This window comes from Excalfactoria chinensis, chromosome 21, assembly GCF_039878825.1.
Source record: "Excalfactoria chinensis isolate bCotChi1 chromosome 21, bCotChi1.hap2, whole genome shotgun sequence".
In the NCBI taxonomy this organism is placed as follows: domain Eukaryota; kingdom Metazoa; phylum Chordata; class Aves; order Galliformes; family Phasianidae; genus Excalfactoria; species Excalfactoria chinensis.
The window spans coordinates 1,032,767-1,058,164 of NC_092845.1; the positions used below are offsets into that span (position 1 = coordinate 1,032,767).

General features: G+C 58.4%; 4 protein-coding genes across 4 annotated transcripts; 3 read left to right on the top strand and 1 right to left on the bottom strand.

The window, feature by feature from the left end:
• Window positions 1-132: 132 nt before the first annotated feature.
• LOC140261437 (uncharacterized) lies at window positions 133-5,779 on the top strand. The gene is made up of 8 exons (XM_072354859.1): window positions 133-274; window positions 1,925-2,187; window positions 3,547-3,710; window positions 3,967-4,192; window positions 4,330-4,447; window positions 4,825-4,885; window positions 5,009-5,104; window positions 5,221-5,779. The coding sequence occupies exons 2-8, from the start codon at window positions 2,145-2,147 to the stop codon at window positions 5,368-5,370; spliced, it is 858 nt and encodes a 285-aa protein (XP_072210960.1). The 5' UTR covers window positions 133-274; window positions 1,925-2,144; the 3' UTR covers window positions 5,371-5,779.
• Window positions 5,780-6,965: 1,186 nt separating this feature from the next.
• On the top strand, window positions 6,966-11,160 carry SCN2B (sodium voltage-gated channel beta subunit 2). Its single transcript, XM_072354861.1, has 4 exons — window positions 6,966-7,188; window positions 9,109-9,275; window positions 9,434-9,644; window positions 9,725-11,160. Exons 1-4 carry the CDS (start codon window positions 7,119-7,121, stop codon window positions 9,922-9,924), a joined length of 648 nt encoding a protein of 215 aa, XP_072210962.1. The 5' UTR covers window positions 6,966-7,118; the 3' UTR covers window positions 9,925-11,160.
• Window positions 11,161-13,530: 2,370 nt separating this feature from the next.
• Window positions 13,531-18,116, top strand: SCN4B (sodium voltage-gated channel beta subunit 4). The gene is given in 7 exon segments (XM_072354878.1): window positions 13,531-13,585; window positions 13,588-13,904; window positions 14,110-14,149; window positions 16,640-16,803; window positions 17,386-17,611; window positions 17,701-17,830; window positions 17,904-18,116. Coding segments are annotated over 7 exon segments (1,026 nt in total). The 3' UTR covers window positions 17,998-18,116.
• A 1,546-nt stretch (window positions 18,117-19,662) lies between these two features.
• On the bottom strand, window positions 19,663-24,548 carry TMPRSS4 (transmembrane serine protease 4). The gene is given in 15 exon segments (XM_072354650.1): window positions 19,663-19,768; window positions 19,816-19,976; window positions 20,103-20,242; window positions 20,324-20,419; window positions 20,547-20,713; window positions 20,814-20,973; window positions 21,305-21,345; window positions 21,430-21,531; window positions 21,928-22,057; window positions 22,153-22,305; window positions 22,420-22,533; window positions 22,614-22,644; window positions 24,266-24,289; window positions 24,292-24,431; window positions 24,434-24,548. Coding segments are annotated over 15 exon segments (1,680 nt in total).
• Between the last annotated feature and the right edge of the window lie 850 nt (window positions 24,549-25,398).

Genomic DNA, 25,398 nt, shown 5'->3' on the forward strand with positions numbered 1-25,398 from the left:
CTTTCCATCTGTAATTCTTGCCTGTCTGTATAACAGGTCCCTTCTGACTTGTCAGTTCCCTCCATCTTCCTCTTACAACTTCCTCTTAGAAGCAAAGAGTGGTCACCAAACCCAACCTTAAGGAAGAGACCCGAAACAAAGAGCTGTTGTGTTCTGAACATCTCACATGCACAACCTCAGGAAGATTTAGTGTGATTAATTCAGAGACTCCAAATCAGTCACTGAAAAGCTCTAAGTGCAAGATAAAAAAGTCAGCTGCCCCAAACCACGCTGGGTGAGTGTATTTTTGCTATGAATGTTTATTTGGGTGGTTGGGTTTATTTTTGCCTTTGTGATAAGGAAATTACCGAAATGTAGAAGTACTTGGAATAAAGACTCCTATGTGCAAAAGCGGGGAGGTGTGAAGGCAATGTGGTATCCACGTACTTTTTTTTTCTTGCCTTTTCCATATGGATTGAAGAAAATTATTCTAGGAGGCTCTGAGAGGGGTTGGGTGTGTCAGCATTGTAAGATGTAACAGCCTGGGTGAGTGGGTGCTGCCTTCAGCACTTGCTGGCATCCCTGCAGAGATGCATTCCGAGGTGGGACCAGAACGTGTTTTCAGAAGTAGGTTAAGAAGTCCAGGAAGAACTTGGTGGTAAATTAAGGACCTCAGAGCCTCAGCAAGAGGGATTCTGGAGTTCTGCGAGCTGATAGTCTGCTGTGCAGGCTTCTGTGTGCTGAGGGCCTTCATTAAGCTATAGGTGCTGTTTTCATTCCGGGATGAGGGTAACCCTGAGAAGGTGTAGCTCCAGCTGTGTTAGAGGGCTTCAGACAGCACAGCTGAATTAAAACAAGGTGAGGAAGCAGGATGCTTCGGCCTGCTGAGCTGAGATGTTCTGCACCGACGCATCTTTGGAGCTGAGTGTGAATTTTATTGTTTATAGGTCACGCACGCACAAGCGTGAGTTTGTGCTGCAGATTGTCATAGCAGACATGCAAAGGAGAGCATACCCAAACCACAGCTCTCCCCTCCACCTCCACAAAACCCATCCCCCAAACTGATTTTGGTTTTTGAGAGGCAGATTTGAGAGTCACGGAAGGCTTGCTGCCATTGTCAGGATTTTGCAGATGGGATGGGAGGGCAGGGAAAAGCAGAGTGGTTTTGCATCACCAACTGTAGGCAGTGAGGCCGTGCTCTGGATGAAAAGCCTTTAGAACTGCTTTACAGTCTAGAATAGACCCCACAGCTGTGGCTTTCTGCGCTGTGGTGCTGGATGGAACAAGACGGCAGCATAGGCACAATGTCAGATATTCACCACCTCTCCTAGGGCTGCTGCTTGGGGTCTATCTCTGGTACCTTTATCTATTCCAGGCTTTGCTGTAGCTAATCCAGAGGGCCTCTGATTTTCACAGCAGAGGAAAAATGAGAGAAGCTAATGAGACTTCAGATATGATTCATTTCTTGTTGCTTTTACTGCTGCATTAAAAAAAAATGCCTGTATTGAAAAATGTATGCTGGTAGTTGGTACTGCTTGCCTTCTGTGATCTATGTGTGAACACTGGCAAGCACATCCCTGCCAATGACAGCCAGTTCTTTGGGCTGTGGCATATCTATGTGTCAGTGATCAGTGCAGTGACCAGACTCAGCGCTGTCTGGGCAGACCCAAAAGGCTCCAGCACAAGCTTTCAATGTGCGTGGTGTTCTGAAGCAAGGAGGTTATCTCTAGGATAATATGATTTTAGGATCTGTATCCAAACTTCCTTGAGTCTACAGGATGAAAAACACCCCATTGTTTTCTAAGCAGTGACTATTTGTGAATGTCTCAGTTCTGGTGGTAAGGAGTCGACCCCTCAAACCACCGGAAAGATGCTTTGGTTAAGGGGAAATGCAAAGATGTTCAGGCTGAGCCCTTCCCCCCTATCTTTCACTCTTCCTTTCCAGGGCTCAGAGCAGTCTCACACCAGAGACACGTGTGACAGCTGTGCTTCACTGAGCTGTAGGCTCCCAGCTGGAGTAGGGCTGACTTTGAGAAGCCGAACATCCAGGGCAGAAGAGATCACATCCCTCCCTGAAGGACTGGAGCCTTCTGCAGGCCTTGGGGTGCCGCTGCAAACACTTGGTGTGCTGCACGTGCCACCTCTGCTGCTCTCCTTGAGAGAAGATGAAGGTGCTGCTGTGCCTGGCTCTGGTGCTGACGTTACTGGGTAAGCTGTAAATCATTCTGGTGGCTTTCTCCTTGCCTTTGCCATAAGACCCTTTGTTTCCTCTTTTCTGCTGTAAGGACCACTCAGAGGCTTGCAGGCACGCAGGGCTGGGAGTGTTGAGCGTGCCAGTAACTCCTCTGGCATCTGTGAGCTGCTTGTTCCCTTCCTGCACACGCATAGGCTTGGAATTGTCACAGCATCCTGTTGGAGGCCTGTACTTACTGTACCAGGCTCCAAGGCTTTGGAAGATGTAGAAAAGCTTTACCACATCTAAACACAGGGTAAACCTTCCAAGCTATTGTTTTTTGGCTCTGCTTAAGGCAACTGGTCTCCTTGGTCTCCGCGACTGACATACTCTTCATGTTTGCCTCCGCAGCTGGTCAAGCCCAAAAAGAAACCTGTTTGGGAAGCTGTAGCATTTTGCATTCATTACTTACAGGGCATCAGACAAGGGCTTGGTGCCTTGCCAGGGCCCAGCCCTTGGTGGCTGTGGAAGGGCTGAGCAGGGCAGCTCTAATGCTGGGAAAAATGTCCCTGCCCAAGCAGCTCCCTCTGAATCAGCTCACCTGGCCCTCACGTGCAGTGCTGGGCTCTCTGTTCTCCTGGTTAGGATCTGTTGATGCTTCTCTCTGTTCCTTGCAGTTGGCAGTGCTTCCCTGCTGTGCTGCTTCCCATGGCTCTGCTCTGTGCTGCCTTGCAGCCAAGCAGGTGTCTCTCTTCACCATTTTGACCTTCTAGATTACAGAAGATGGAGGCTTTCTCTTGAGAAAGCCCCGGGGGTGTTTTCTGCCCTGCCCTCTGTGCTGTGTCCCCGTTTGCTTTGGCTTTGCTTTGTGCTGCTCCACTTCTCCAGAAACCCATAGAGGTGGTTATGTGGTTGGACACGTCCAAGCTCCGTCAGGAGCCTGTGATCAAGCGGCCAGGAAGCCAGATGAGCAGGTTGTGAAAGGAGGAACCGAGACTGATGCACAGGGGCCGAGTTGCCTCTGGCCTGCTGCAGATGAGTGCCACTGGTTCTCCCAGCCCGTGACTCACACGAGCCACAGTGCAGGAGCTGCAGCCTTCAGCCTTGAGACGCAGAGGGCTGAGCACTGAGTCCCAAGGTGTCTTCCCTACTCCACTTCCATGCGGCTTGTTCAGTGAGTGCAGCAGCCCTCGGTGTCTGGCGCCCAGGAGGATGTGCTGCCTCGCATCCCCGGCTTGCCGAAAGCAGGGCTCAGGGAGAGGCTTTGTCTGCAGGGCCTCCCCACTGCTCCCCGGACTGCTCGGCGCCTTTAGGCTCATCCAGAGAGGAGACATCTATGGGGACAGGCAGGCTGCTCTCGGCCATCCTCATCCTGCTATCCTTGTGCCTGGCAGGGAGGAGCAGCAGCTTGGCTGGATGGGTGTTCACAGAGCCCTGGCTCCATGCTAGCGCTGGGGACTCCGTCCTGCTGCGCTGCCTCTTCCAAGATCCAGAGGCCACGGGCTGGACGGTGACCAAAGTGGACTGGCTGCGTGTGCCAAGGGCTGGCAAACAGAAGGTGGGTCAGAACCCAAGGTGGGCAGTGGGAGGGAGTGTGAGGCAGCCCCGCTGCTCTTGGAGCACTGCAGGAGAAGAGCTCCCCAGCTGCGTGCCCCATGCTGTGGCATTCAGTGCTGTGTCCTGGGGCTTTCCAAGGGCACAAGCTGGGCTCTGTGCACGGTGAGCACTGTGTGTATGTGTGTGTGTGTGGGGGGGAGAGGCTGCAATGCCCTGTTTCCTGGGCTCCACTCACCAACTGCTCTATGCCTGGACAGGAGGAGATGGTATTTTATTACTACAGCAACTCTAGTGTCCCTGTGGGCCGTTTCCAAGAGCGGGTGCGGTGGCAGGGAGATGTCTCGTGCTGGGATGGCTCTATCCAGCTGCAGGATGTGCAGGTGAATGACAGTGGCAGGTACACGTGTGAGATCCGCCTGTTTCAGCACGGCAGCATCTTCAAGAACCACACGGTTCTACAAGTCAGCCCTGTGACACAGAGAGGTGTGTGCCCCAGACACTGCCCCAGCGTGTCACCTCATCTGACCCCTCGCAAAGGGGTTCCCATCCCTACCAGCACAGTTCTGCAGCAGTGCTGCTATCCCTGTGGGTTCCAGCCCTGCCTTGGTGTCTCCCTGCAGATAGAGGAGCAGAAAGTGCCCAAGCCCCGGGGCGTACGGGAGTTTGGGCTGTGACCGTGTGCTGCAGCGCTGTGGCCGTGGTGCTGGCCTTCCTGGCAGGACTCAGCCTGAGGAAGAGGTACCAACTTTTGCTTCGGGTTTACCGGACTGAGCAAAACACCTCCGCGCATCCCTCCGTAGACCCGCTCCAAGCAGGATGCAGATGCGGGAAGCGCTCAGCGCTGCTCCTGCTGCCCTCTAGTGTCACTCTGCCCTCTCTTCCCAAAGCTGCTGGGCTCCTCGCTGCCTGCATGGCTGCACCCCTCTGGGTGAGGGGAGGTGGTGGGCACTGCGGGACAGAAGCAAAGCGCGATGGGCTCCCCCAGCGCCTCGGTGGGCACCGTCACCTGGCGGCCGCCAAGGCGCATCTGAAGGGTCTCAGGAGTGGGATTCGGGGGTGGGAGGAGCAGGCGATGCTTCCTGCTAGAGGTGACACCTCTGTTGCTTTCCCTCAAGGTCCGCAGCTACCACCGCCCTGGAGAGAGCCAGAAATGACGGCAGCAAGGACAAAGCCAAGGTGGGAGCTCCTGGGGCTGGCAGGCTGGCTAAGCACAAGGTGCCATGGCTGTTGCACTGGCCCTCAACTACCTGTTTGCTTCTTGGTTCTGAGTGTCCTGCTATCCCCTCCCATCCCCCATAGGAAGGGCTTTACTCCTCGATTCCTGAAGCTGTGGTGCCTAAGGCTGACCAGGATGCAGGGAAGAAGAGGAGAGCTGAGGAGACCTACATCACCATGGTGAGGAGGGAGCAGCTCCAGGGCTGTGGGACCCCTTACACTGCACCCCTCCAGGCTGGTGATGCCCAATGGCCCCAGTGCTCAGAGGGACTCACCCTGTCCCTGGTTCCTTGCAGCACCCCTCCACCCTCCATGAGAATGGAATCTACGTGGAGCTGGCCAGGGGGGTGATCCCAGCAGAGTGGATGGCAGCAGGCAGACAGGACGGTGGGCACAGTGAGCAGCCCTACAGCCAACCCCAGGAGGAACTTCCTCGTGTCCCATAGAGGGGAAAATAGCCATGTTGGGGCTGTAAACCCCTTAACCAGCAGCTACATGCAAGACTTCTTTGCTCCTTTGGCTGGTCACTGTTATACTGCTGTCAGCCCTTCACTGTTATCTCCATCCTGAACTGCTGCTGGGACATGGCTTGCCCAGCATCTGCAGGGTGACCCGGGGAGGTGTCCCCTCTGGATCCCTTCTCCCTGGTCCCTAGAAAGGGATGCAGAGGGCAATCCTCGCTTTCCAGCACTGATGGAGGTCGGTGCTGCTCCAGGACTGGAAATAATGAGGAGAGCCTGGATGGGGAGGGAGGGGGGTGGGGTGGGGGGTGGGGGGCAGAGTGGCAGCTGTGCACTGTTATCTTCTGCAGTTAATAAAACTCAGCGATCCCGGGGAGCCTTCCCCTTTCCTGGCTTCCTTTTACCTCCTGATTAACTGTATGATGTCAGAATGTGCCCAAACCCTCCCTGGCTCCAGCGAAACGGGCCACAAACGGGGTCCCTTCGCTGCAGGGCTGGAGCAGAGCGGGGTCTCTCACGTGTGCTGCTCCCACGTGTGCGCTACCCACGGTGAGCGACCACCCCTGCCTGCAGCCCCGGGACTCGCTGCTCTGGGTGGGCGGGACAGCGATCCCAGCCGCTCCTCCTCCAGGACTGCCGCCTTGCAATGTGCTGGCTCCCCTCCTGCCACTAAATATAGATGTTTGACACCTCCAGGTGCAGAGCTGGGAGCTGGGGACCACCTCCTCGGCTCTGCTGGATGGGAGACTGCAGCACAGGCTGCTCCGGGCTGCACTCCTTGGTTTCACGTTGCCACCCTACTCTCTTTTTCGTGGGTGAGGAGAAGCCGTGGGATCTCAGGAGGCAGCAGCGCCTGGAGCCCTTTTTGGGGTGCTGGGTTTGCTTATGGCCACTGCTGCCTTGCAGCACGGTGGGACCCATTCCAGTAAAGCAGACCCAGCCCTGCCTACCCATCGTGCCCCATCCGACCCTCCCCAGGGCCCCCTATGCAGTTGTGCTCTGCCTCCAGGGCATCCCTCACCTTCCTCCTCTTTGATGCTGCCTCAGCAAACTGCACCACACGAGGACAGACGGGGTGGCTGTGTGGATGCTGTAACCACGATCTCCACCAGCTCTCCTTGCACCGTGGATCCAGGGCTGGAGTTCTTATGTCCCTGTGTGCTGACCTGGGGCACCTTTAGCTCCTTCCAGGTCCGGCAGAACCTTTGCACTCTGCTTCCAGGGGAGGGTTTCTGTGCTCCCAGGAGGTGCCACACGGTGTGGTCTCAGTGGCACAGGGGCTGATGGAGCTCAATGGCCCGGTCTGTGCTGCAGGGCACTTCCTTGGGCACTGTGCTTTCTGTGGGAGCCCCGAGCACTGCTTGCTTGCTGAGAGGGAATCTCGGCAGTGTTGAAAGTGGTGCTTTGGGGGGATGCTTGCACCCAGTGAGAGGAGCAAAGCTGTGCAGCCACAGCCCCGTACCCCACGGCACGGAGCAGCGATGTGCCAGGATCCTCAGCTTCTGTTCAGGGGAAATTTTTTCTGCCCTCCCACTCGCTCTGCAGAAATCCACCAACCATAGCATTTACTGATTTTTTCAGCCCAGCACCGCTCCACCGGCCATATTGGGCTGTAGAAATAAAGCAGCTCTAATGTTATATGTCACCTGCAAATAACCCGGGCGTTCGAAAAAAGCAACCCACCACGACCCACACCAACACCAAGCCCTCTCCACACACCCAACTCCTTCACAATGAGCCCGGATGCCTGGCTCCCGCAGCCTGCCCTCTGCCTCTCTGCCCTCAGCCTGCTGCTCTCGCTGGGTAAGTGCCACCCCAACCCTTTGCATGGGACAGCACCCAGGTGGGAAGAAGCCCCCTCCCCAGATCTGGGCTCTGAGAAGCCCCTCTGGGTGAGGAGCAGCGGTGAGATGCTGTGCTGCAGGGATGGGGTGGAGATGCCCTGATGCTGAAATCCGCAGCCAGGGTGACCTGCTTGTGGGCAGGGTGGGGGTACGCTGCAGCATCTCCTCTCCTGACAGCCGTGCTTGCTGGGGTTTGCTGTGCACAGGGCTGGTTGCATGCTCTGCAGGGCTGCGGCAGGGCTGCTTTGCTTGGCTGGGGTCAGCCTGGTGGGCTGTGGGTGCTTTGTGCTGTGCTTTGGGGTCAGGGTAGCGGCGGTGCATGTGCAAGGGGTTGGGGAGGGGGTTGGGAGGGAGGGGGCTGCGCTCTGCGTCCCTGCTCTGCCCTGCAGCCAGGAGCATGTGTCAGCAGGTTTGGGGCTGTATCGATTGGGAAGCAGGGATGCATCCATCACCTCTCCAAGGTGCTGCTCTCCCTGGCCTGGAGCTGCTGGGGGGCTGCTTTGGCTTGAGGGGGGAGGCCATCAAATGGAGGATAAAAGCTCAGTGAGATCTTCAGCTCTGATGTGTAATTTCACCTGCCGAGCCCTGGGGAGCAGGGTGTTGTGTGACAGCATTTGGGCTCACAGAGCACCAAAGGGCACAGCCTGGATGGCTGGTCCCAGGGGTTTCTTTTGCCACTGATCTTGTCTCTAGCTTCTGGCGCACACTGGATAGGGCCACATCTGGGGCACATGCATGTCAGCACTCCTGGGGCATGTGTGAACTTCCCATGAGGACCCCCTGTCTGCACTGTGGTCCTGCAGTGCCTAGTGTCTGTGCAGAGCTCCTGCTGGCACCCAGCCCTCTGCAGAGCAATGGGGGTGCAGCACAAAGCCAAATGCAGGCTGAGAGCCTGGGACACAGCACGGGGCTGGGGGGGTTCAGGCTGTGTGGGGGCTCCTGGGACAAACAGACACCCAGATCTCCTCTCTGCCGGGACTGCTTGGATGTGACCATGTTGTGGCTGGGGCAATAAGGCTGGGACAGCCCCAGGCACACACTGTTGCAAGGCAACAGAGAGGTGGTTTGGGAATGACACCAGGTCCCATCTTGCAGCCAGACCTAGGGCTTGAGGATCTATAAGGCAGGTGTCAGTGCCATTATTGTCCCCCCATGGGGTGTCACGGCCCCTTTGCAGCCCATCCCTGCCCTGTGCCCTCCTATGCAAACTATGGGTGGCTGCTGAGTTGTGGGTGCTGCTGGGGACAGCTGGAGATCTGGGGAGCTGCAGGAGAAGGGTTGAGTTGTGTGCCCATGTACCAGGTGAGCAGTATCAGCTGCACTGGGTGCTGACCCAGTTTCTGTGCCAGGAGTGCAGGGAGTAGCTTCATCCTCCCAGGGGAGAAACAGAACTCTTGACCCCTCTCTCCCAGGTGGAGGAGCTTTGCCTGACCCCCACGGGCTGTGAGGGACCATCTGCAGCCTTCCAGGTCTGTCCCTGGCAGCTCCCATCCTGTGCTGCCGTAATGCGTCCTGCCTGGAACAGAATCTGATGAGCACAGCCATAAATTTCCCTCCCCGCGGCCGCGGTGCTGAGCCCTGCACGCTGATGCTGCATCCACCCTTTTGCATAGCAGGATCGATTCTGCAGCAGCAAAGCTCTTGGTTAAGCAGCAAGGAGCGGAGACTGCTTGGAGTCAGCAGAAATTGGTGCTGGGAGCCATCAGGCCTGCATGGCAAGGGGATCTCGGCCATTGCCACGGTGCTTTCTGCCCAGATCTGGGGGTGTCCCCGTGTCCCCCAAAGCCACAGCATGCAGAAGGGCTGAAGGGCACCAGAGTGGGAGGCGGGTATGGATGGGAATCTGTGCCCCTTTAACACATCCACGTTCTCATCTCAGTGCCCACAGGGCTGGGAATGGAGGTGATGGCCCCCCCCATCATCAACGCCATGAACGGCAGCTCTGTAAAGCTCTCCTGCACCTTCAACTCCTGCTACAAGGTGGAGAACAAGCAGTTCTCCCTCAACTGGACGTACCAGGCGTGCACAAACTGCTCTGAGGAGCTGGTGAGTGCCTCAGGGCTGGGGACTGCTGGGAACCCTGGGCTGCATGGGGTGCCCTGGGTCATATCCTTGAATGGGGTGAGCATGGCATGGTGAGGGATGGGGCTTGGTTGGGGGGGACGAGGGCTCAGGGTACCCCAACACCTCTCCCCACTGCGCAGTTCCTGCAGTTCCGGATGAAGATCATGAACAAGCAGCTGGAACGTTTTGGGAACCGAGTGGAGTTCACTGGGAACCCCACCAAGAACGACGTGTCCTTCACCCTCAACAACGTGCAGCTGGAAGATGAGGGCACCTACAACTGCTATGTCCTCAACCCCCCGGACCGGCAGCGAGGCCATGCCAGCATCAGCCTGAAGGTGCTCACCGAAGGTCAGTGCAGCCCCATTCTTGTGCCCAGCGTCACCCTCGGGTGCTGGGTGCCAAGGGCTGACCCTGCCCCGTGTCCCCAGAACCCCCAAAACGTGATTCAATGGTGGCCGTCATCGTGGGTGCCTCTGTGGGCGGCTTCCTGGCCGTGGTCATCCTGGTGCTGATGGTGGTGAAGTGTGTGCGCCGGAAAAAACAGCAGAGGCTGAACACGGATGACCAGAAGACGGAGGAGGAAGGAAAGACGGACGGCGAAGGCAACCCGGAGGAGGGCACCAAGTAACACACCCTGCTTCCCCCCTCACTGTACAGCGTGTCCCTGTCGGTGTGCTTCCCACAGCCAGGATTGCTGTCTGCCCACAGTATCCCTCCTGCCACCCGCACCGCCATCCCGCCTGGAGCAGGGCGCAGGGAGGAGCGGCCCCACAGCTGCCAGGGGGTCGGGGGGGGCTGGCTCCTGCCCCACAGCCGGGCTGGGTCCGGCTCATCCCTGCTCCGTGGGGCACAGGTGCTGGGGACGGGGTGGGGGAGGGGGGGGGAGAGCACCGATGTCCCCGTCCCATCCCCGATTCTGCCCGCCCTTGTGCTGGGGTGCCATGGTGAGGGGCTTGTGGCTCCCGGTGTGTCATGGACGTGCCCTTCTTGGGCTGTATTTGGGCCTGAGCACCTCATCCGAAGGTGCTGGGCTGATTACTCAGTGTGTGTTTACTTCCCGGCGAGATGACTGTAATGGAAAGTTGTTCTGCTGATGTGCCAAACCGCAGCGGCGGGGAGAAGGAGCAGCGTGTGCCAGAATGGAGCGGGCACAGCCATCACCCCGAGCCCAGCACCCAGAACCGCCCCTCCCGGCTCCTAAGGGGCCCTGCACAACTTGTACTGCCACGGCCACGCACTGCCAGCCCGTGGGGCCCCGCGGTGCCACCCCCAAACCCCACAGTCCAGCTCCTGCCCTGCTTGCAGCTCCCTCCCGGAGCCATTGGGCAAACTCTTGACCTGTGCATCCAGGACCTTGCAGGAGAGCGGTGCCAGCAGAGGCAGCAAGCATTGCATCCCCTGCTGCACCGTGCCCTGCTGTCCCTTGTCCTGCTGCAGCCAGGACGTGCCCTGCTCTGCCCCATGCACCCCCCGGGCTCAGCCCGCTGCCTGCACCCACACGCACAGCTGCATCGCTTTGCTGCTCCATTGTGAGCGGTTTTTGGGGCCAACTCAAGCTGTGAGCTCACAGCCAGCCCCACACCTGCCTTCATCTCACTCACGCACTGTCCTTGGATTGCAACTTGCCAATGCATCTGTCTGTACATAGCTGTACACAACGGAGAGTCTACGAATACATATACATAGATATATATAGAGATATATATGGGAGGTGCTGCTATCGGCCATAGCTGCACTTTGGGTTTGCACCTTCCAATGTATGATTTGTTTTTCTTTTTGCTGGTGGTGTTTTTGCCAAAGCCTGACTGGAGGATGTTTTTATTGCTCTTTGTACAGTTCAACAAACAGAGGAACAACAAAATGCAAAGTGTGCGTTGGGTGATTTCATACCTCTGACTGCAGAGCAAAGTGGCTTTGGGTTGCCCAGGGACTGAGTTCTGGGCTCCCCAGAGCCACCTTGCTCTGCCTGGCTTGGGTAGCAGTTCTGCTTTGGATGCTAAGGGAGCATGGGTCAGGCAAGCACAGCACGGCTCTCTTCCCCCTGGAGAAGGGCAGCAGGTCGGTGATGCCGCTCTGCTGGCCCCACTGTGCTGCAGGTTGTGCTGTACCCGTGGGAGCACAGCACTGGCTGGTAGGAGCAGCCCTCTGGATGGGTGAGCACAGCTGGAGCAATAGGCACCCATAGCCGGCACTGTGGGGGCACTGATGGGATGGTCACCAGCAAGAAGGTCATGAACTGGGGACAGCTTTGTCCCCTCAGTGTGACGGCAGTCTGATGTTCTGCACGGAGGGACCGGGGGCAGTGAGCAGAGGGGGAATGGAGCGGGGATTGAAGGGCAGCACTACAGAGCAGGAAGGGTCCAGCAGAGCTTGAATTGAGTCAAGAAGAAACTTTCCCCTGGGACGCAGTACCATTGCCTCTGTGCAGCTGCCTCTGCAGTGCCTGCCTGGGGACACCACTCCCCTTTTCCTGCTTGTTTTAAAGGGTCCCCCAAGTAGGGACTTGCTGGAGAGCGGGGTGGGCAGCGGGAGGACAGCTCTGCATGGGAGAGGAGGCAGGGGGGGAGGAAAGCATTGCCCAGGAGAGCTGCAGGCAAGGGAGGGCTGGGGATGGCACAGCAGCCAAGCACTCACCGCAGTCCTTGTGCCCGGACCTCCGTCAGTTCCATCCGGGACGCTGCTGCAGAGCTGGCTGCCAGGCCGCCTCGTCTTCTAAAGGTCGCATCCAGAGGACCTTGCAGTAAATATAAGGTGCTGATGGGAAGTCCTGCTCTGGCGTCGCCACCTCCTCTTTTGCAGGAGGGCTCTGCCTGCTCCAGGAGGTTTGGGAGGGGGCCAGAGCATCCCTGCAGGAGCTGCTCCCTGCTGAAGCTGTGCAGCGTCTGCTGCATTGTGCTGAAAGCTGCTGCCCAGCCCTGCTCTGCTCAGCCCTACCCTGTGCCCCTGCCCACGTGGAGGGAAGCAGGAGTCCTCCTCGGGCGTTTTAACCCTCCCAGTCCCATTTTTGCAGGGCAAGCAGGAGGAATGCAGCAGCCCTGCAGCTCCGGGTGCAAGCAGCCAGCAGGAAGGACCCCTGAGCTCTGCGTCCCATCCCTCTGGGGAGGTGACGGAGTCCGAGCAGGGGGTGCTCGGCTTCCCTGTAACCAGACACTGCAGCCTTGTGCTGGGCTCAGCAAAAAGAGTTTCCTCTGAGCAGCAGTGTCTGTGCGCCGGACATCTCAGCACCGTGCCAAATTCCCCAGTGCCCTTTCCTGGCCGTGGCACACATGGCTGGCAGGGAGCAGATCATGTTCCACATCCATGGCAGCAGCAGATGTCTGATGAGAGCAGTCGGCTGAGGATAGTGGCCAGAGCTGCCAAGTGTGACAGCTCCATCATGCCCAGTGACAGGCAGCACCGTGCTCCGAGCCCTGGGCCAAGGGCACAGCTGGACCCAGCACACTGTAGGCAGCACCTGCCCTGCTGCTGCAGGGCTGCTCAGTGGGAGCTCAGGGCTGCAGGGGCACGTTGTCCTGGAGGAGGCTGGCTTTGAGCCTAAGTGCACTGGATTGTATCACCTGGCTGTATCCATCCCCTACCCGTATCTGTCACCTACCTGTATCCATCACAGCCGCTGAGACACCTCTTGCAGCATCAGCAATACTCTCTATGCTGCTCCTGCAGCACTGGCTGCCTGTGCTACCCAGACCAACCTGCCTGCACTTCTGACTCTTCTCCAGCTCAGCAGCCCTCACTCCTCACCCCACTGACACCACTGGCACACTCACAGGGTCCCCCAGGATACCCCAGTGCCTCACAAAGCAGCTGCTTTCTACCTCCCTCCTCCCTGGTGCCCCTGGCTGGCCGGGAAGGAGCGTGGCTGGGACACGTGCATCATGCCAGGAAAGGGTGCTGTGCCACCTCCTCTCCTGTCCCACTGTGCCTGGCCTCAGGATGCGTCACCGCCTGCAGCTTGCTGCTCAGCGCAGTGGTCTCACTCCCTAATGGGCCCTGGGTGGGAATGCAGAGCTCCATCCTCACACTTCACGTTGCTGGAGGCCTCCATTAGCAGGGGCTGCACCAGCACATTTTTGGATGCGGTCTGCCGAAGGTTACGTCTAATGGATGGAGGGCGAGCAAGAGGCTGCTGATACGTGAACTTGTGCGCAGCCAATTATCTCAGAACACGTTTGGGCAGACAAAGTAAGTTTCCAGAGCGGCGCCAGGCAGACTTTGGGCACACCCGCACCCATCGATGAACGGCTGCGTCCCCATCTGTGTCTGCAGGGACACTCGGTGCCTCCCTGGGGGCTGCTGGGGTGGGCGCTGGGTGAGAGCCCGGCCCGGTTTGGCTGCTCTCCCGGCAGAGGAAGCGCTCCCACCCGCTGCAGGGCTGCATCCGTGCAACCTCCGAAGCCGGGCGGGTGGGCGGAGCGGGGGGCTCCGCAGGGTGCGGGGGACACCGAGGGACGCGGGGACACGGCGGGGCGGGGCTCGGCGCCTCCTCCTCCTCCCGGCTCGGCTCCGCCCGGTTCGGCTCGGCCTCGGCGGGGGCGGCCGGAGCCGGGCGCTGCGGGCAGTCGGGACGCGCCGCAGCCATGGCCCCGCGTCTGCTGGCCGCGCTGCTGGGTAAGGGCGAGGGGTGCCCGCTGCCTCCGGGAGCCGGGGGGATCCCCGCAGCCCCGCCCGCCGTGGGGTACCCCGGGTTGGGTGACCCCCCGTCTCGTCGCCCGCCCTTCGCTCGCGGCCGCTTTTGCATCCGCACCGCAAGGAACCGGACGCCGCTGCTCGGATGAATGTGGCGAGCGCTAACACAATTACCTCTGCTCTGCAGACGGGAGTCCGAAGCGCTGAGGATAAGTGGTTTGGCCAAGGTGACTTCGCAGCCGAGTCCGAGAGAGGGCTCTGAAGTCCCGGCTCCAGCCCGCACCCGCACCAATCGCTGCCGGCACGGAGCTTCCTCCTGCGAGCGCTGCATCCCGCTTTGCCCCGCTCCGCTGCTCTGCTACCTGCCTGCTAACGGGGATAGCCGTAGGGAAGCAATGCACTGCTTCGGCGCAGCCGCCAGCACGCCCGCCGACAGGTCATTCTTTTTACGGTTCATTCTAACGACCCTTTGCATGCGCTTCTCCCCAGCGCGACCTCCGTGCTGCAGGGCTGTTCCGTTGGGGGGAAGCCGAGCCCCAACCCGCTCCCTCTCGGCTGCTCGGAAGGAGCCCGCAGCCGTCCCCGTGCTGCAGCCCCTGGGCTGCTTCCAGGCTTCCCGCATCAGCCCGCACCCACCGGGGCGCTGCGCTGCGTCGCTCATCCCGGTGCTCTCGAAACCAAAGGCTGCTTTTGGGCTGGGAAAAGCTCCTTCGGGAGGTGTTTTAGAAGGCATAGTTCTTAAGGTTACTTTAAGTGAGCCGCAGGCACAAAAAGGCGTTTAAGTACTGCGTCTCTGCAAGGGTTTGGCTGCCCCACTCAACGTGCCCCGGCTCAGTGCTGCTTGCAGAGGGATGTGGAGATGCTGGAGAGCACGTGGGGGTGGAGGCTGCAGTTTGTCCCCCTGTGCTGCTGGGGGGAGAATCCGTGTGTGGGGGTGTGTGTGTCCGGGGGTGCTGTGTTTGCAGGGCTGGCAGTGGGCTCCTGGCTGCTCCTGGCTGACCTGCTGCTGAGCACAGCCTGGAGCTCGGGAGCTCCTCCCATGTAGCCTCCAGGTGGAGGGGGACCCGTGCCAGGAGGTCACGATGATTTCTGTGGTCAATAAAAGGTTGTACAGAGTGGCTTTTTCGCAGAGGGTGGGGGTGCCTGCTGCCTTTCTGGGTGAATCCTATGAGCTCTTTCCATTAGGGTGGTGATTCCCAGACCAGCTTGCCAATGGAGGGCTGACAACTGGCCCTTTGGGGATAAACCTTGCTCTGAGCTACTGCTGCTATCTCGCACCCCAGGTTCACACCTCTCTGCTCGAGTGGAGGGGCGCTGGTGCTGCTCCCCATCCATCTCTTGCAATGGTGCTGCTTCTTAGGGGAAGGCAGCACCTGGAGAGGCACAAAGTGGGTCTCTAGTGGCACCAGGTGCGGCTGTATGGGACACATGGTGTCAAGTGGAGCAACAGCTCCCATCAGTGACCTCTCTGCGCTTCCTCTAGGCTTTATTTAGTGGTAACTTATCACTTCTGCCTTCCTGAGGTCACAGCATGACAGGAACAAGATCAGCCTCCGTTTGCCCCCTGCATGCTGTTCAGATTATGTTTGTGATGTTATAACCATGGCAGGTAGGATTAGAAGTGTCACAAGCCTCAAGGAATCATCTTTCCTGCAAGTAAATGTCCCCTTGCAGCACCTGCCTCCTCAGGCATCCTGCAGAGCCAGGCACCCCCAGAGCTGGAGGCACAGCCCCAGCTCCCCAGGACACTCCTGGCACACCCAGGGCTGCACAGCTCCCAGTGTTCGAGGGAGCCTCCAGCAGAAGGAGAAACAAACACTTCTTTGTAAAGTTAAGTAACTTCCCCTGCAGTGCTTCGATGCAGCACTGCAGCAGGGCCTGAAGCCCAGGATGCAGGGCTCTGGGCTTGGATTGGGCTGTGACGTGCCTGGGGAGCTGTTAGCATGGCATGTGTGGGAGAATAAATCAGCACAGAAGTGGCTGTGGGGGATGGAGGCTGAGGGCAGCTCTTCTGAGTTGGGTGCCAGCAGCACTGGGAAGTGGCTTTGGGACCAGCAGTGACCCCATGGCACAGCTGTCAGCGCACAGAGGGAGCTTTGTGGGTGTGGGTGGGTCCTGCTGAGTGCTGGGAGCGGGGCGGGGGATGCTCTGCTGGCTTGTGTTGTGGCACATGGATGGAGGCCTGGAGCTTGGCTTCCCTGTGCTGGGGACATTCCCTGCGTGGGACCCCAGCACCTCCTGCAGCTGGGATGTTCCAGCTCCTGAAGTGCTTCTCTCTGCCAGCACAAGAGAGCAGCATTGAAGGTCATCCATTGGCAACAGTGGCTGCAGGCAGGGCATGCTCTGCTGCTCCTCCAGGACCCACTGCTCTGCTGCTGGGGTGAAGGGAAGGGTAGGGCAGGCTGGCAGCCACCCAGGGCAGCAATGCTAATTGGAGTTTGAGTTCTTGCTTTGAGAATGGAGAGCTCTGCTTTGCTTTCAGAGTGCTTTTGCCTTTTTTTTTTTCTTTTTAAGCCCCCCCCTTTAAAGCTTAGCTGAAGGCTCTGTGGATGATATGCAAATCAGTGCTTCCATTTGCATACTTTATCTGTGGTGATATTATGGATCCCTTTGAATCTGTGCTGTCTCTGGGGGAGCCAGGCAGGGCCTGATGCTGTCCTGTGGATGAGGCCAGCACTGTGGCCGTGCCCATGGGATGAAGGCTCTCCTCCCACCAGGTCTGTACATCCTCGCCATTGCCTTTGCCCTGGAGGTGTCGGTGGGGAAAACCAACACTGTGATGGCTCTGAACGGCTCCGATGTCCTGCTGCCCTGCACCTTCACCACCTGCATTGGCTTCCAGGACCTGATCTTCACATGGTACTTCAACTCGACGGAGCTGGTGGGTGCACTCCAGGCTTTGCCTGTGTTTTCCTGGCAGCTCCTTTCAGATGTGCTTCTCACTGGCTGCCTTCCTCCTCCCATGGGATGTGCTTCCTCTGAGCAGATCCAGCTCAGGGAGGAGTGGAATGGTGCAAAGAGAGAGCACCTGTGCATGCCCGTGCTTTGGAACAAAGCTGGCCTGGAGTTTCTGCTGCCTAAAGCTGATTGCTTTTCATAAATTGGTCACAGGTTGGCTGTACTTTAGGCAAAATATGGTTAATTTTCTCCTTGTGTGCTTGCTCTGAAATGCTACATCTTCGGTATAGATATGCTTCCTTCCTACTGTGCACAGTGCTCTCCTGCTGGTAAGGAGGAGGATTTGAAGCAGCTCTGTTCTTAGAACCTGGATGGTCCCAGAATAAAGGGACCTTTCCCTGCCCCAGAGTAATGCAGATCTATGTGGCCCATCTCAGTGCTGCAGGGTGGTAGGACTGACCCACTGCATCCACGCTTGTCTGTGCTGCTGCCATCCTGTGTCTGCACACAAGATTCAGGCAGGGCAGGAGCGCTGCACCCCACTGACCCCACCATACCTCTGCAGATCTACCACGGCAAGATCAAGAGCAAAACCTCTGAGCCCATCCTTGTGGGACGCAACCCACGGGTCGAATTTGTTGGTTCAACCACCGGGAAGGACAACAACATCTCCATTGTCCTGAAGGATGTGGAGCTCAGCGATGCCGGCCGGTACACCTGCCATGTCCTCAACCCCAAGGAGAAGAAGGCGCAGCACAATGCCACCATCTTCCTCACCGTGGTCCATAAGAGTAAGTGCTGCCGGGGGGTGGCGAGCACTGGGCTCACAGTGCCTGGGGGTGCCCTGACCCGAACCCCTTCCACCCCTCCTGCCCTTCAGTGGAGGAGACAGACAACACCGTGACGCTCATCATTGTGGGTGTTGTGGGCGGACTTATTGGCCTCCTCATCCTCTTCATGCTTGTCAAGAGGGTCGTGCTGTTCATCATCAAGAAGACCCAGGATGGGAAGTGAGTGTGGGCACCCTGTGGGGGCGGCTGGGGGGCGATGGGGCCGGGTGTCACAGCTGTGTGCTCCCCGCAGGAAGGAGTGCCTCGTCAGCTCCTCGGGGAACGACAACACAGAGAACGGCCTGGCTGGCTCCAAAGCGGAGCAGAAAGCGCCCCCGAAGGCATGAAGCAGCCCTGCGCCCCGGGGAGGTGAGGTGGGGGCCGGCGGGGAGCTTCTCCCTTTTGTTTCCTTTCCAAACTGCCAACGCTCGAGACATGTTTCTATTACACACGTGCCTGCAACCTGCGCTGCTTCTCGGAAAAGACTTTGGCTGCCGCGGGGACTGGTGGGGTGGGGTGGGGGGCTTCAGGTGGATGGGAAGGAGCGAACTGCCTGCCCTGCCCGCTGGGGCCAGATGGGCCGGGGAGTGCCGTGCCGTGCCGAGGGTTTGTGCTGGTTCTGCCCGTACTTACACCCCCTCGTTTGAAGGCAGTGATGCTTTCAGGGCTGGCTTTCTAAGGCTTCACTCGTTACGTGGGTATTTTTATATTAGACTCCGGTGGGAAAGCGGCTGAGTGCATTTCCCTTTCCTCCAAGAAAGCTGTGGGGGGAGCACGATTGGATCCTAGAGGAGGAGCAGGGCCAGGGCTGCCCCGACCTGCTGCCCATCCTGCCCCTGGCTGGCGGGGTGACCCTGGGACGTCCCCGTGCCTCAGTTTCCCGTCTGTAAAACGGGGAAAGCAGTGCTGCTCTACCTCGCAGGGGTTGCTGTGAGGCTTTTTTGTCTCACTCTTTGCAAAGCACATCAAGATCTCTCGGTGAGGGGTGTGCAAGAAGCCAGAGTGTCCCCGCAGAGGGTTCCGGCACTGGGGAGACTTCGCTGTGCTTCACTTTCCCCATCTGTAGCACGGGGCTCAGCCCTCAGCTGCCCAGCAGGGGCTTTGCACAGCGCTCTGAGCTCCCAAGCAGAGGCACACTGTGAATGCCCCGCGTTACCCTTGTCGTGCATGACAGCTTGGGCTGGAGCCGCCCCGAGACCCCCGGCCCCCCTCACAGAAAAGCCTCCAGGGCAGGAAGGGATTTTTTTTACAGAACTGTTTTTAGCTGTCCTATAACCCGTCAGCCTTTTTTAGTCGGTATCTGGACACTGTTCCACCTACCCCAGGATATGCAATGCTGTACTATGCATGGATTATTCCTCTGGCTTGGTGGAGGAAATTAGCGTAACCCGTGTCTGAAATGCGGTTCTATCCATACGCCTATAGATGCAGAGTTCAGAGCAGGGTGGGGGGAGTCCTGCAGGACCCCTTCTCTTGGGGCCTCCCATGGGCTCTGTGGGATGAAGGCGCTGCCTGAGGTGTGAGCTGTGACGGTCACGTATGTATACGCATATATCAACACCTGTAGGAGATACCTGCAATAAACACCAGGTGTGCACCACGTGCTGCGTGATGAATCCAAACACCTTGTTGCACCTTTAGGGTTTGCCCAGCTTTGCCTTGAGTGAAATAAACTTTTGGTTTCCCAGGGAAAACTCGCTGGTTTGGACTCCTCTGGGTGCTCATTTGGCCCCTGAGAAGAGCATGGATAGGAAAGCAGCCCAGCCCAGCACATAGTGCTGGTTGCAGGACAAGCTGTGAGCAGGAGGGGTAGATGGAGCCTTCAGAGGCTGCGTGGAAAAAAACCCACAAATACTTTATTTTAAAGGCAATACACTAAAGCACAAACATTGTTTATCTCTGTTAAACAGTAATGAGCAAAAAGCAGCATAGACCCTGACACAGCAGGATCAGCACAGGGCAATAAATTAATCTCAGTCTGGAAGGGAGTTCAGGCTGGGTGCATTCCGAGGCTATTGGCTGCTGCCTGAGCTGCCCTTTGCCTCCTCGTCAGGCCCCTGGCACAGCACCGGTGTCCTGGCAGGTCTCAGAGCTCCGACTGCAAGGGGAGAGAGGAGAGGAATGGTGAAAGGAAGCCACAGCAGAGCAGTGACCATAAGGTGCAAAGGGCACTGACCCTGCGGACAGTGTAGATCCAGTTGAGATACGCTCGGACACTGGTGTAGACACCGGGTGTGCTGGGGGTGCCGCAGCCAAAGCCCCAGCTGACAATGCCCACCACCTCCCAGTGCTTGCTTGCATACAGCAGGGGCCCTCCGCTGTCTCCCTGCCAAAGAGAAACGCTGGCTGTGAGCATCACCCTGGGCACGCATCGCCTCCATGGAGCTGTTCCATAGAACAACCTGCCCAGTTCAGGTCACAGTGTGTTGGGACACCCGGAGCATCCCCTCACCTGGCAGGTGTCCACCCCTCCCTCGGGCAGCCCAGCACACAGCATCTTCTGTGTCACCTTGCCATGGTACGCCTCCAGGTTGCAGCTCTGCATGCCGATCAGCCTCACCTCTGCCTGCTGCAGGGTCTCTGACAATTTGCCTGCACGCAGCAACATGTGGCCATTTGGAGGTGTCCCCAAGCAGCCCCCACAGGGTAGGGAGCCCACCGTGTCCCACTCACCGTTCTGCTGCGTGTAGCCCCATCCTATCACCCACAGCGGGGTGCCTGGCTCCAGGTTCTCATCGAAGTAGGGCAGGCAGATGGGCTTGATGCTGTCTGCGGGGCAAGACAGTGAAGTACAGGAGGTGCTGCTGAGCACCCCAAGCACCACGTGCAGCCAGCGCAGCCCTCTGGGAGAGCCTGGGATCCCGGGTGCAAGGTGCTGGGGTGCACCACGTCTCACCTGAGATATGCAGAGGGATCTGCAGCTTCACCAGCGCTATGTCATCGTTACTGGGAGATGTGAACGTCCCCTCGGCCAGGAAGACCTTCTCTATGGCAAGGGTGGCAGGGCCAGAGAGGACATCGGAGCCGGCCTTCACACGCCAGCTGGGTATGATGGGGTTGTTCCTGCGCACGGACACGTTACAGCTCCCACCCCTCCCATGCACGGCAGGCACGGCGCTGCCCACGTGCTGCTCACTGAGGGCACCCTTCAGCCCCAGCTCACCTGAAGCAGTGCGCGGCGGTGAGGATCCAGCGGGGATCGATGATGCTGCCGCCGCAGATGTGCTCCCCGCGGTAACGCAGGCTGACCTGCCATGGCCACGCCTCGATGGCTGCAGGTCGCCCGCCCAGCACACGCGGCGTCCGCACGCTCTCCCCGCAGCCTTCAGCGGAGCACAGCAGGATGTGAGCTCGGGAAGGGACCGCTGGGATGGAGGCTCCCACGGCCTCACCCCTCTCCACGCCGCTGTGTCACCCCTCGGTGGCACACTCGGCACACCCCCTTTTGTTCTCTGCTTGCGCATCGTTCCCAGGCTTGCCTGAATCTGTTCACCCCCGTGTTTTGCTCTCCAGCCCACCGCGGGGTTTGTTTAATCAGAGTAATTCATCAGCAGAAATGAACCCACCCAGGGCCAGAGCTGGGCGCACAGGGCTGTGCGGGGAGCAGCACGAAGCCCCGGGTGCCATAAGGCACAGACCTGTCCCCATACTTACTGGAACAAAGGAGTGAAACAACCGATCCAGAAAGGCACTTCCTAGAAGAGGGAGGAGAAGGGCTGTGTCCTGCACAGGAGCGGCTCCAGCTCAGCACCAGGAGTGCTCCCATGGGTGGCACTCACCTGCCTGGCTCGGGCAGCTGCAGGCGGCCGTTGCTCAGCACCAGCTCACGGGGAGGCAGGGGCTGTTCTGGACCCGCATCCACTGCCTGGAAGGTTGGGGTGCTGGAAGAGATGGGCACGAGTCAGGGCATGGCCAGGGGTTGGATTTGGGCTGGGACTGAGACTAAGGGGTTATCCCACTCTAAAGATTTAGGAGCAGGTCCCAAATGTTCACCCATAGAGCTGAGATGGAGAGGGAGCTTAGGAAGGGGATGGGATCCCCCAGGAAAGAGGAGAAAGGGTGGAGGGACAGGGAAAGAGATTTGGGAGTTGGGCATAGCAGGGCTTGCCTGGGGAGCTGCCAGGCTCCATGGGCACACCGAGTGCTCTGTGTGCTGGGGATGGGCTGAATCCATTAGTGCAGGACTCTGAGTGCTGGGTATGTAAACAACTCAGAGAGGCTTTTAGGGGAGAGTGAGAGATCAAAGTGAGTGAGGTGTGGGGAAAGAAGCCCTGTACCTGCTGTAGCCCATTTCCTCACAGGCTGCTTTTGCCAGCGCTGGGCTGAAGTGGTCGAAACAGACGCAGGACCAGGATCCAGTGTTCCTGTTCAGCACCTGCAGGATCGATCTGTCCTTGGAAAGGCGAGCTGCAGGGAGGGACAGGGTCACCTTTGCCCTGGGTCACCTCGCTGGGCAGGGGATTTGCTGCATCATGGGGCTCCATGGGGTGCCCAGGACTCACCGGCAGCCTGTGGCCCCTCAGGGACCTGCTGGGGACAGATGACCTCATCCTCACCGTGCAGGCAATCTGCCTCCCCATTGCACACCTGCCTCAGTGGTACCAGCTTCAGGGGCTGCTTGCAGATGAAGTAGTGGTGGTCCAGGTAAACCTTGACTGGGGGGAAGCGGGGAGCTCAGCTCGGGGCTGGGGGCTCAGGATGGTGGTAGCACAGCCACTCCCAGCCGAGCACTGGGCAGGAGCAGGCACAGAACAGAGCAGGAGCCGCACCCAGGAGCCCAACCGCAGCCAGGCAGGCGAGGACGAGCACAATCACCAGGATGGGGATGCCGATCCGCTTCCAGGAGCGCCGTGCCTCTGAGGCTTTGGGTCTCGTGCTGGGTTCTGCAACACAGAGCAGGGAGCCTGGCAGTGCCAGCCCCATCTGGCTGCCCCCATGGCACCCCCAGCCCCATGTGCATTACCTTCACCGTTCAGCCGCTCGGTGGCTGGGTCCTGTAAAGTGGAAAGGAAAAGCAGGCAGTGAGATGCAAGAGCAAAGTGCTGCTGGTGCATGGTGGGGTCAGTAGCAGCATGGCCAGGTTGCCCTGTGATGGTTGCCTCACTGAGTTCCAAGTGCCCAGGGCAGCCCAGTGAAATGAGGACCGCTGTGCTGGGTGGGCACAGAGCCTGCCCTGTGTTCAGCAGGGTTAGCTGGAAAACCACCCCAGCCTGCAGCAGAGCTGCTGGAGAGACCCTGAGTGAGAACCTGCCTTATACCAGCGCAGCATCACCAGGGCAAGCAGTGCAGTGTTCCTCAGGACATCACCAATATGGTTCCAGTAACGGGCTGTTCATGCCATGCATTTATGATCCTAATGCAACAGAGGCTTAAAACTTCAGTGTTTTTTTTTTAAACAAACACCTCCTGGTGCACCAAGAAATGAGTGTGCCTGCTGGGCTGTGCCACTCAGGCATGTTGCAGTAGGCAATGGCCTCTGGCTGGCATAGCATAGTATTTCTGGCCTAAAATACTCTACTCCAGCTGGCATAGCTGTTGTGCTCTGCAGGGCTGGGGAAACCAGCCCAGCCCATGGGAACAAGTGCTCTCAGGTAGGCAGGGAGAGCTGTGCTGCTGCTAGGAGACGTGCCAACAGTGCTGGGGCAAGCAATGAGCACAGCACTGATCCTGCCTGGGTCTTTCAGGACTCTGTTCCTCTAGGAGCTCCCCGTAAGGAAGATGTGGGGCTGAAGGAGAGGTGTCCCACCACGCTGCACACAAAGCAGTGCCAGGCTTGGCAGGGAGCAGCTGGGTGGGCTCAGGCAGACATGTTTCCTGCCCTGCTTGCAGCTGCTGCCTGAGAGCTGGTGCTTCAGAACCGCTCTCCTGCCTTCTGGGTGCTGTGGGAGCAGCACGGTTACATTTCATCCTAATGCCCTTCAGCCCTGAGAGAGTTTCCACAGCTGCTACTTCTGGACCCCACCACAACAGGTAAGGGTGGACTTCTGGCACCCAGGTAAGGGATACTAAAATGGGAGCTGCCCCAGGGGCTGTCTTCGCTTGCTCTCAAAGCCTAAAAGCAAGAGCTTCACTGGTTAAATTTAAAGCCAGAGCCATGCCAGCTCCTGCATGGAATGTAGGCACATAATTTCCTTGGGAACCCATTGCTACCGTAACTAATTGTGCTCCCATGCCTTATTGTCTGGTAAAACACGATTGTAACTATGGCCGTCCTGCCCTCGGTTGTTGCCTGGGCGTAGAGCATTGGGCTGTGCTGGGAGCCTGTGCCACAGCTCCTGGAGGTGGGATGCTCTAGTTCAAAACTGAGCTTCAGCCTGCATTAAGGGCTGTCCCCCAAGCCCTGGTACCTCCTTGGCTGCAGGGAATCCAACCCATGTGCACGCAGCCATTGATCCTGTGGAGGAGCTCAGCTCCCCATCCCAGTGCTGCTGGGGGGTTTTGTTGGGGCATGAATGGCTGCTCAGCTAAGGAAAGCTTTTGGTCCAGAATAGAACCACCAGCCTGGGAGTAGATGGCCATGGCTTTGCTTGCTAAAATCCCCTGCAGCAAACAGCGCTGAGCTGTCCAGGGGAACAGCAAGAGCTCAGGGGAGGGCTGGGGAGCAAGAGCACTCACCATGTTCCTCCAGCTCCTTGGGGGGGGTCTTCTGCCCGCAGAAACCCAGCGAAAATCCCAGGCACGGGGAGGCCGTGGGCACCCTCTGCCCCACGTCGCTCCCACGGCCCCGCGCTGCTCCCACCACCCTGTGCTGTGCTGAGCTATGCTGTGCTGCTCTGCCCCCACCGTGCTCACACTGGGGCAGGACCGCCCCAGCACTCCCTAAAACCCACAAGGGGAGTTGTGAAACAGGAATTATGATTTGTATTGTAATATAACACCGGTCTATCAGCAGCACCATCACCTGCACTAATCTCTCCGGGGTTCTGCCGATGGGTGACTCACCTGCGGAGCCACTGTCACAGAATCACTTATCAGGAGCGAGCCGACTGACAGAGCAGGATTTTTTCATGCTCCTCTATAGATGATGAGAGGAGCCACAGCCTTCCCGCTCTTCGCCCATCCCTTCCGCATTGCGCTGGGTTGTTTTCAAACAGACGTTCTGGTAGGTGGAGGAGGAAAGGAGAAGAGTTTATACGTGAGGTTATGGGGCCAGCACATGTCCCCGTCCCTGGGGTCAACTCGGAGTGTGCCTGCAGCACCACCATGCAGCGAGGAAGTGGCACCTTGCTGGGAGCTGACATGCAGCAGCTCAGTGTCCTGTGCTGGCTGAGCCCCAGCAGATGGCTGCAGCACATGGCCCCCAAACTCCCTGCAATGAATGCATACTGGAGGATGGACATGCCTCCCTGCAAACCACACTGCTTGGTGGAGATGCTGTGCTGGATGGATGTGCTGCTGTTGCTCAGGATGGGACTGGCAGTGCTGTGGGCAGAGGGGTTCCTGCAGTCCCCCATTAGCAGGTGTTTGTAAAGGGCAAGACATTGCTCAGCTTTGGGCTGCAGGAGCTTCTCTGGTTGCCTAGAGGCTGGGGTCAGGGAGTGTTCAGCTTGCACAGCTCCTGGCTAGAAAGTCACACAGACTCACTCTGGAAGTGGTGGGTGTGCAGGATTTGTGAGCAGCTAATTACCTCTCCTCTTTTTGTAATTGAGCTTTCCCAACAGCTTGGGAGAGAGCTGCTGTGAGCACAGTGTCAGTGGGAGCCTGCAGAGCATGGCATCCCTGCAGCTCACAGCCAGGGACGTGTCCCT